Below are 11,052 nucleotides of genomic sequence, written 5' to 3'. Positions count from 1 at the left end.
TTTATGGTTTGGACAAAAAGACTCGACCAAAATGGATGGATTCATAAATACACAATCACAAGAATCATCAATTAATCCATGTCAAGGAATTTCATTCTCCTTCTCATTGTACCTTTCAGATCCAAAACTTCTCTTTCCACCTTTTGCGCCATTGTTATTTATGCAACTAAAACAGAGGTCATGTGAGGAGGAAGTTCTTCCTTTTCCAAATTCGTTTCGCCAATTAGAACCACATTCTCCTCTCGAATAATATATAGACCTAGAGGAATGCCACAATAAATATCATCAACTATATATAACTCGTTCATAAGAACCTTCCAGCACCACATTTGCAAATTGGTCAAAGGAACGAAGTATGCCCAAAAACTTTCTTCCATCAAGCAACAATAAAATCAACTTCTTGTCAAGATAACTTGCGAGAGATGTTGACAAGCAAATATTTTTTGGTCCTACCCAAGACATTTTAGCAATGTCTTAGAGCAACAATGTCGATGGATATAAATTCGTATTTGATCGAGGATGAATTTTGAGGTAATTTCGTATTGGAGCGACGATTAATTTGAAGGTAGATTCGTGCTCGATCGAAAGAAGATGGATCTTAAGACTCCTACGACATCTTTAGCAAAAGATGAGACTGAGAACTGGAGTGAAGGAGAGAGATGATTCTATATTTTTCTTCTGTAAATCTGTAGAGAGAAAGTGAAAGAGAGAGAATGATGGTTGAAAATGAGGGTTTTAATTAGAGGTCGTTATGTTGTAACAAAAAAGACCTTTGGTGACTTTTTTTTTATAATTTGAGGGTCATTGATGATCTTTCAGAAAGTTTAAGAAATAATTTATTTTAAAAAATAATTCGCGGGCTAAAAGTAAGCGATTAAAGTAATTTGAGAGTTATCTAGGTAATTTGCCCATAAAAATATCAAAATTACACCATTAGAGTTGGTTTGTTATTGGGTTATTTGACATTTTTATTTAGTATTAAAAAATATATTCAAAAATAAGTTATTAATTGGTTAAATTATTATAATATTTTTTATATTTAAAATTTGAATTTTAGAAAAATAAAATAAAAATATTTTGATATTTTAATTAATTAATGTGGTGGAATGATTGATAATATATAAAACACGATAAAATAGTTTTATTTAAAAAAATAAAAATCAAACCAACTTTAAAAAAAGTTTACTGTTGTTTTTTTTTAAGTTCTTACTAAAGCACAAATATCACACCTTATTTTTTTTTACAATTTAATTAATTAATTTATCAACTAAAATATTTTTATTTATTTTATAAAAAAAATATTATAAAAATAAAAAAAATTAAAAATCCAAATAATTTATTTTTTCATTAATCAACTCCAAATAACCTGACATCAAACAAGTTCAAAATATTTTTCTAAAATAATTTTTTTTTCTTAAAATAAATAAGAGATAAAGAATTGGAGTATTATGTGTTTTAAAAAATACAATTTATTCCGTGTTTAAAAAATATCTAAAAAAACATGTATTTACCTTCGGCCAAATTCTTGGTGACCGGCGCGCGTGACAACGTATGGAGTTTGATCTCTTGATTTATGGGGAGAATTCATAGCTAAAAATTCTCCGTCGTTGAAAAAAAATATTGCAATTTTGAAGAATATTACTAAAAATTAAGGTCCAAACACAAAAAGAAACGCTGTCAAGAGCGTTAAGCAACGCAAAATTCACCTCTTTCGGTGACCAGAAAAAATTGAGATTGTCAAAGATAATGAGTGATCTAAGCATAAATTTTTCGCCGAATATAAAGAAAAAAGATTAGATAATGCTATCCACGTTTGACTCCATGACTTCATTGTTATTTTTTAGATTTCAAAAAAAAAATCATTATTATCTAGTAAATTAACAATTAAGAAACAAACTTATTAAAAATTTGGTGACATAAAACTATGGAAGAAGCTAGATTCAAAGTAGGTGAAAAGTTAGGTTATGATCAATTTTATATTGATTATATATATATATATTTTCAATTATAATAATTTATAGATTATATAAATTATAAAATGAAAGAAAAATTAAAATAGTTAGTCATCACTAATGAGTACATTTAAAGAATCATTAAATTTAGAAGTGAACATAATACGAAATTACGAATATCTTGGAATAAAATTTTAAAATAATAATTAAAATTCTCGGGACTAAGATTTAAAGACTCATATGTATCACTATTGACTTAAAGTTGTCACTTCATGTTGCCACACTAATATTGGTAACTGATAAGATAATTTGACGTGAGGTAACAAATTTATTTATTTGTGTACTTTTTAAATAGAGGTAAAATATCTATTTTTTAAAAACTTAAATGTCTTTATCTTAATAAATAAATAAAATAGTTTGATTTTAGCTCTAAACTAAACTGTTTTTTTTACAAATAATCCTACATCACACATGTCCTACTTAATTTGATTTCTTATGTTTTTTAATTTGATCTCATTTTGTATCCCACTTAAAAAAAGAGCTCATTTCAGAAAATAAAAATAAGTATGATTGAAATTTGGAATGCATTTGATCAGTAATGACTAGTGACGTACAGCAACAGAATTATATGTTGGTAAATCGTCGCAAAATGTATGTCCAATTATCAATGTATTCCAAATTTCCAATGGATAATTAAATAAGTTGTAAGTCAATGTAACATATAAACAAATAAAAATTGTAGATTATTCAAAAACCATATTTCGCAGGAAAAAAATATAGAACTTTTAATTTATACTAAGCATGAAATATATATGTTGACCTATATAATTACCCAATTAAAATATAAATAGCTTATAACTGGTTAATGAAGTAGTTGCCTACATATTAAGCTGTTAATTATTATGCCAAAACCAATAAAATGATTAATATTCTTCATGTTTTTGTTCATTTGTTTCGAACAAACAGATTCCTTAACTAAAGTAGAATGTATATTTAAAGTATTATTTTTCTTTTTAAATTAGTTTATTTTATTTTTTAAGAACTTTACATCACTTTTAGAATTTAAGGGATTTTTATTTTTAAATTAAAAAAGTTAACAAAAAATAAAATAAAATAAAATTTCGCAGTCAATACACTCATGACCCACAATTCTTGTGCCTTAAATTTCAATACCCTCCCACTTAAATTATGATTGTGATCTAAATTTCTACATAAAAATTAATGTTATTGGTTCATTTCTTAAATTTGATAACTCATTTCCCACTAACCTAAGATTCAATAACTTATGTCCACATACTTTTACAACTTGTTTAAATTTTTACATGTAGAATTTATTGGTTAGGAATTGTTTAAATAATTTTTAATCAATTCATCACCTTTCATCAAATAGTTTATCAATCAAAATATCCAATATCTTTTTTTTTTAAAATTTAAATATTTACACCTTTTAAATCTTCAACTCAAAATAATATGATGAATTCATAACTTTTCATAAATTCAACTCAAAATGTTACTTAAATAAACCCTTTTAGAAGGCCTTATTGTTGAATTTGAAATAAATAGCTATATTCTCTTTATCCATAGTTATTAAAAAAGAGAAAACTTACTTGGGACCAACATTTTCAGTATAAGCATTGGGACCAGCATTTCCAAATACAATAAAAACAAAGAAATGACATAAGCAAATCCCAGCCTTCCTCAGATTTGTAGCTAAATTGGCAAATTAAGGGACCCTCAAATTGATTAAAAGCTGCCAATTGGTGAAGAAATTGGGGCCAACAACACATCTAAGATAAACAATATTAAATATGAATTGAGAAAACCTCATTTCTGTGTGCCACTATTTGAAATCAATGATAGATACAAACTCTATACAAATTTTCAAATAATAGTTCATAGCTCACTAGTTTAATACCACTACCAAAGACCCTCATATTTTGCATAGCTCAGAAGATAATACCAAATCAAGAACATCTACATAATTTCCAATATGAAAACTTACATGATTATTAAATGACCACAAATTTCTTTCATTGCAACAGCTAGCCCAACTCCTTGGATTTCATCTGCCAAAGAAATTTCACATCATCTTGTATAGTATAAGACAGATAGAAATAGGAGCCATTATTAAGATAATCTGATTACTTACCAAAATCACATGGTATCATACAGCATAAAGCCTCACAACCTGGACAATATCGGCACGACAAACAGGGCAGCCCCAATTCTTTGCTTTAATCTCGTTTAAACAAGACATGCATCCAGCCATGTGACCACATGGAATGCAAGCACCCTCAGTTGGGGCATCCAAACAAATAACACAAGATGAAGAGAAATTAGTATCTTCTTTTTTCTTAGTTTTAGTTGGCACATCCTCTATTGTAGGTGAAGATAAATCAAGAGGGCCGATATCAATTGAAGGATAGTGAATAGGACCATCCTCTATGACAGCTTGTTCAATTGGCGGGGCAGATGGAACAGCAGTTATAGCCGTACTGAAGATTAGATCTGAGGGGGCGTTATGGGCATTTTTAGACGGCCTTTTGTTGTTGCTTGTGCTAGCTTCCTCAATCTCCCACCCATTGCTGGCTTCTGAAGAAGGATTTGTTGAAGTATCCCAACCATTGTAATTATTACTGGAAGATGCATTGGAGGTATTGGTATGAGCTGGTCCTACTTCCATTGCAGATTGTAAGGTTTCTGAAGAAGGATTTGTTGAAGTATCCCAACCATTGTAATTATTACTTGAAGATGCATTGGAGGTATTGGTATGAGCTGGTCCTACTTCCATTGCAGATTGTAAGGAAGCACGAATTGCCATAGCTAACTCCTTATCTTCTTCTTCAGGTACTGCTGCTGGAGGAGCAATCGGCATTTGAGCAATGATTGGGAGGGTAGAATGAATTACCTGATTTTGGAAAATATGGTTAGTATCAGTCATTGTAAACAGTTTTTTTTTTTCCTGGAGGAGGTTAGCACAACATCTGTCGCCATAACCCCTCACTTGAATCAAGGTGCTTTAAGTAGGAATAGAATACCTCAGCCTATCAGTTCAAGACTGTTATCAGTGAGCTATTTTAGGTGGGTACATCTGATATCTATTAATCAAGCAAGGGGAAACATGATAATTGGACAAAACTATGCCCTCAAAGTTCTCTCTCTCTATTTTTTGTTGTCCTGTTCTTTAGCCAGATGGATTAGAATTTCAATTAGATGTTTATTAACACTGACATGGTAGCAAGGAAAATTCAAATCCATGTGTTTATGAGCAACTTGAATGTCAACCTTACTTAAACTACAAAAGGGTAACATGAATGAAGATATCTCCAGTACCTGGGGAATGCCCTTGCATGCATTGCAGAACATCTGCAATTGGTGTTTGTCGCTTACATTTGCAGATCCAAGTTTAATGCGTGTTTCTAAAACAAACAAAAAAATAAGCAATATTAATGAAAAAGCCAAATTATAATGCAAATGCATCACTACTACAAGCTTCTGGAGATTAATCACACAAAAATCTTCACTGATTCATATCTAAGTATACTCCAAAGGAAGTTCCAGTGCTAATAATTTCTAATTTCACTCTGATAAAGGATGATAAATCTAAATATACTAAAAAGGAAGATCCAATGCTAATAATTTATAATTTCACTCCATCAAAGGGATGATAAGGTGGCTTACAAATAACAGAGAAGACATCCATTTCGAGTTCAACATATTTTTCTAAATACTAACCAAAAATGAATATAATTTCTATTACTATCGCTTATATTCCAACCCAAACATGTTCAGTTATCATCCTTCTTTATCGAAAACCAATGGTTGCTAAAATGTACTACACGAAAATTGGAAAACATGCACCACATAAATCATTTTTTTTTTCTAAATAGGCTTAATTTTGATTTTAAATAAACATTCTAATAGAAAATATCAGAAGATCTTCTTGGCATTCTTAGTTGCACTCCCCCAACCCCCCTTTCTCTCACTTATAATCTGTTTTCATGTTGTTACAGATAAACATAATATAACTTATGCCTAACAATACAATGCCTCCTCTTCTGGCCTTTTGAGACTATGCAATCAATAAACTTATGGAAACAATAGATAGTAGTTTTTCAAGGAATCAAGATAAGAAATTACTGTTGGAGATATCAACAATTATCACTGTGGGATCGGCGACGCTAAAATTTGGCTCTTCTAAATTGGCTTTCCACAGTGGAATACGAGTTCGAGGCTGGGCATCCTGTTTTATCAAACAAATATCTTCTCACTTTTAAAATGATACTGATAAATATAAACACCATGAACAATTAAGATACAGAACAATGACAACAATAATGATTACTCAACACAAAAAATTTACTACTTAGAAGCAGTTACAAGGTAGCCTTGTATTCACATATAAGGAAAGAGAAAAGAGGGAGAAAGGTCAGAAGGTAGAGATAAAGAAAGAATAGAGCACATCCACAGCCATCTCACTTGGTAACAAATAGCAATAAACAAAATCAACAAGCAACATAAACCTTAAAACTTTACATAAAACTAAAGAGAACATAGTTATACGGTGCCTTTTTAAAGCTATTCATCTCCAATTAGAAGTTGAATGCAACATTGTTCAGAAAGTACTTAAGTAAATCAAATTAGGATCTAGAAAAGGTAAATACTCCATATCAAGATAGGCCAGGGGAAGTTTCTAATTATTTAACAATTCAGTGAATATAAATACCTGCACAGTGGAGTACATAGCAAGCTCCAACTTGAAAGGCTTTGAAAGATCGCGGGAAGAGCCATTTGGTAAGACAACAACCCAACTGCCAAAAACAACAAAAAAACATCAATCTGCAGCACATTGGCTAGATCAATCCGGAATAAAACAAAAAATAATATCATGGTCAAGAGATTGTTATCTTGGAGCACTAAGTTCATATGCCAAACATATCATAAGAATGTGATTTAAGAAAGAAAAACAATTCATCAGAGTTTGAACATGAACACTAACACTCATACAGAGGCTGGGATAATAATGTCAGTCATGAGCTCAATTCTAATAAAGAACAAAGAAAAATATGCATAATTATGCGTTGGTTAAATGCAACTGAACCCAGGGAACCTTTGAGCATTAGTTCTCTAACTACAGGTTTTCGGTCCAACTGAATCCATAACCATTGTCTGTAGTTAAAAGATATTTCTGAATCAAACCTGCCAACATTAAATTTTAACCATAAAGCAACTAGAGATTCTATACTCACACTTTCCTTGAAAGAAGTTGTGGCACAAATGCTTCAAGGAAGCCAGGACCATAAATCTCCCTCAACCAACCAGCAAAAAGGCAGATATGATTCTGCACAGGTTAAAAGATGGTCACTCAAGTTAACATCAGTACATTAATGGAAACATAAAAACAGGAAAAATGCAAAGAAAACTTTTGAAAAACCTCAATTGCACGAACAACATTGTTATGCCCTTTGGCTCTAGCAACATCAAGGGGAGTTTGACAACCATCATTCATTATTAATGCATTTGCTGCAATTTCACAATAAAAACAGGGAAAACAACAGGTGAGACAATCAATAAGTGGACAAGAAACATCCCTTCTCATCCTAAACAAATTCAAACAAAATGGCATTCAACATGATAATAGTAGCAATATTCTTACCACCGTGAGAAAGAAGTAACTTAACAGTCTGTTCAAGGCCTCTTTTAGCAGCATGATGCAATGGAGTCCCTGCATGAAGTCCTGAAAAGTAGATAATTATACAAATAAGCCTACAAAACATAGATTAAGAAATTCCCAACTAATAAATGCAAGCCATTTCAAACCCATATATTAACCACTCAAAATGAGTTGTAAAGTTAACTCATTAGTGTATTACCTGGACGATATGCATTGACATTAGCACCTAATTCAATCAAAGTCTTAGCAACACTGTACAGTTCTGAATTCAGGCAAGCGGCAATCAGAGGTGTTTTCCCATCTCTATCAACCCACTATACAAATATGAGATTCATATCAGGATTCTTAAGAAGCATCGATAATAGAAATTCATACACATCGATCGGGCTTAGGTACAAGACTAATTCTCTTGGTCAAAGTGATTGAAGTAATAAGTAAAAAGAAAGTTTCAACCGTAAATATGATTGATACCTCCAGTCCAGAGCCATCTCTATGGAGAGCTTTAATTCCCTCGATGTTACAATAATTGACTTGCTGGTACAGTAACTCATCCTTCGATTGTTGTTGGCCCATTTGTATGAGGATGATTTTAGGGTTGACGATCAATAAATTCCTCTTCGGTGGTAGTAGAAAGGTGAAGTGGGAAAACGAAAAGTGGAGAAATCCAGCTGCAGAAATAATGAAGATGGAATGAATAAACTGCCGATGTCACATAATAAATATGCAACCTTTAATAAGGAAGAAGACCAATTATTTACTTCTAAATTAAGTCTTTCAAACCCATGAATAGGGTTTCGATATTAAGTAACGAATTTATTGAATTCAAATAAATAATTCGAATTTTATTTTTAGTTTTCAAATCCAATTTTATTTTCTGAAAATCGATTTTATTTTTATTATTTATTTTATTAAATATAATTAAATAATTAAATATTTTATTATATATTAAATCAGGTAAGTTGATAGGCAATTATTATAATAAAAATATAATTGTGTTGGTGTGTTCAATATTTCATCTGAATCGAATATTCGATCAAATTTGAATTCACCAAATTCAAAATAAACCGAATAGGTTGAGTAAAATTTTAAGAAGAGTTGTTCTTTGATCATTGGATGTTTACAATTTTATTTCTTTTATTATTTTTTTTAGAGGAGCGGTTTTCAAATTTGCTTAAAAAAATGAATATCAGAAGAACCCGAATTGAGAAACTCGAGTAACTTGAAATCGAACCGAAGAACCACTACATGTGAATAACTTGAAATTGTATTACTTTTAAATATAATTCTCTAATTTTTAGTTGTTTTATTTAAATCTGAAATTTAACATTTTTAATTATTATTTTTATTAACCAAACATTAGATTAGTTTTAAAAGACATTTGCTTAATCTGTTTTGGTGGAATAATTTTTAACTCTATTACTTACTAAGTAAGTAAGGATATTTTAAGTCAACATAAAACTAATACAATTTTCATTATTATAATGCAAAGTTTCTAAAGGCTGCGTTCAGAGATAAGCCAATTTAGTTGTGAGGTGCTTGTTTTTTTAGTATTTTATCGTCTTCTCTATTTTTTATATGCCGACACTAAATTAATTTTTGATTTGTAGGTAAGTTACAGGGTCAAATCATGTAATTAATGTGGAAGCCAAAAAAAACAGACCAAGTTATAGCCATTCCTTAATCCCTATAAACATTTCTTCTATGATTTATTCTTTTTACTTTTAAGCTCTTATTTTTTTTTATTAGATAGTATAGGAGCGTTACTAAAAAATGAGTCTAGAGACTTTTTATATCCAAACAATGAAAGCAATTTAGAAACTTCTCTCTATTAAAGAAGTTATTATTACGTGTTATTTCCATGTTTGGACAAGTGGACATTTAACCGAGTGAACATTTGGCTAAGTAGGGATTAAGAATGGCAATTTGAAACCGTCCCGCGAAAACCGAATCGAATTGCCTTGTTTGGGACGGTTTTCCCCCGAAACCGAACGAGGATGGGGCGAGGATGGGGCGGGGATGGTATTTGTGTCCCCCGACCCGCCCCGCCCCGATTTCACCCCGTTTTCATCCCGATTCTACCCCGAATACCATAAACACAATTAAATATATTAAATCACCAATATATTTATTTATTTACTATATTTTATAAGAGTATTGAAATTATTTCTTTATAATAATATAAATTTTTAATATATTATAATATATATTATATTAAAAAATTGGTTTATATAATTTTATTGTATAATATATATTTATTTTTTAAATAAAAATTATTAACGGTGCATCGTGGGATTCTCCGAAACCGAAAAAAACCAAACGGGGCGGGGATGGTATTAAAAAAATCCCCGAAATTAAAACGGTGCGGGGATGGTAATTGCATTTCCCGCCCCGAACCGCCTCATTGCCATCCCTAGTAGGGATATACTTGATCCCACTACTCAAATACGACATGTGGACAACTTTATTAATTAATTTAAACATTATCTAATTAAATTAGGAGATAAAACTAACATTCTCCCAATTCTCCCAATTGGTCCATATGTCATCATTATAATTACCACAAGAAGCAAAGTAAATGAATCATGGCGATATGTCCTCTAGAACGAGTATTATCTTCCATGTATTACAATATACTTTACTTCTTAACTAGTAAAATTTCCGTACGATGCACACGGATAAGGATAAAAATAAAATAAATTATAATAATATTTATTCAATGTTTAAAATTATTAAAATAAAAAATATAATGCTCTCATTCCACATTTTATTCACTTCGATAAAATAACTTATTTTCTCACATGTTTTATCACATATTTTTTCCGAATGAATCTCTCATTTCGTGACTTTACATTTTCACTTTGTCAATCAAATATTTGATTCATATTTTTTAAAATAATTAGTATCGTGACCTCACACTTTGGTCAATTAAATATATGATTCATATTTCTTTAACTATTTTCAAATGATATCGGTCTATTATCCCTCGACAAACCACATCTCAATCACATTTGGTTAAAGGTTGTACTTATTTTGTTAGGTTGCAAGTTCAAAACCTACAAATAACATTTTTAAATTTATTTTAAACCGTTTTAAGTTTATGGGCGGGTCAACCCACAATCCACCCAAGTATCCATTTACTCTCCTATAAATATCCAAATTAACCAGCTCTCGACCTGGCAATCCGGACACTTTAAAAATTAAGCATCATTATATATATAGATTAGTTACTTAAAAATTTGAACTTTTATTATTAAAATGTCTTGCGTTCATCAAATTTGGTGTTGAATTTTAAATAAAAAGTGTTGTTAGTCTAGTTGGTTAAAGGATTTTACTTGTTTTGTTAAGTTGCAAGTTCAAAACCTACAAATAACATTTTTAAATTTATTTTTAACCGTTTTAAGTTTATGGGCGGGTCAACCCACAATC

General features: G+C 30.4%; 1 protein-coding gene and 1 pseudogene across 2 annotated transcripts; both read right to left on the bottom strand.

Moving 5' to 3' along the window:
• LOC124919392 lies at window positions 1-462 on the bottom strand (annotated as a pseudogene).
• Window positions 463-3,466: 3,004 nt separating this feature from the next.
• On the bottom strand, window positions 3,467-8,332 carry LOC124919390 (putative E3 ubiquitin-protein ligase XBAT34). Of its 2 annotated transcripts, XR_007097572.1 has the most exons (11): window positions 8,098-8,332; window positions 7,826-7,940; window positions 7,609-7,689; window positions 7,387-7,475; window positions 7,202-7,293; window positions 6,679-6,763; window positions 6,093-6,195; window positions 5,286-5,371; window positions 4,102-4,860; window positions 3,955-4,018; window positions 3,467-3,739 (listed from the first exon to the last, which is right to left on the bottom strand). XR_007097572.1 is itself a non-coding variant. In XM_047459623.1 (10 exons), exons 1-9 carry the CDS (start codon window positions 8,197-8,199, stop codon window positions 4,117-4,119), a joined length of 1,497 nt encoding a protein of 498 aa, XP_047315579.1. In that variant the 5' UTR covers window positions 8,200-8,332; the 3' UTR covers window positions 3,741-4,018; window positions 4,102-4,116. The 2 variants fall into 2 exon arrangements, 1 of the variants encoding a protein (XP_047315579.1); XM_047459623.1 differs by lacking the exon at window positions 3,467-3,739 and having other exon boundaries at window positions 3,741-4,018.
• Between the last annotated feature and the right edge of the window lie 2,720 nt (window positions 8,333-11,052).

Source organism: Impatiens glandulifera, chromosome 1 (genome assembly GCF_907164915.1).
Source record: "Impatiens glandulifera chromosome 1, dImpGla2.1, whole genome shotgun sequence".
Lineage (NCBI taxonomy): Eukaryota > Viridiplantae > Streptophyta > Magnoliopsida > Ericales > Balsaminaceae > Impatiens > Impatiens glandulifera.
The sequence above is the reverse complement of the archived record's forward strand: the minus strand, read 5'-3'. Positions and strand labels throughout refer to the sequence as shown.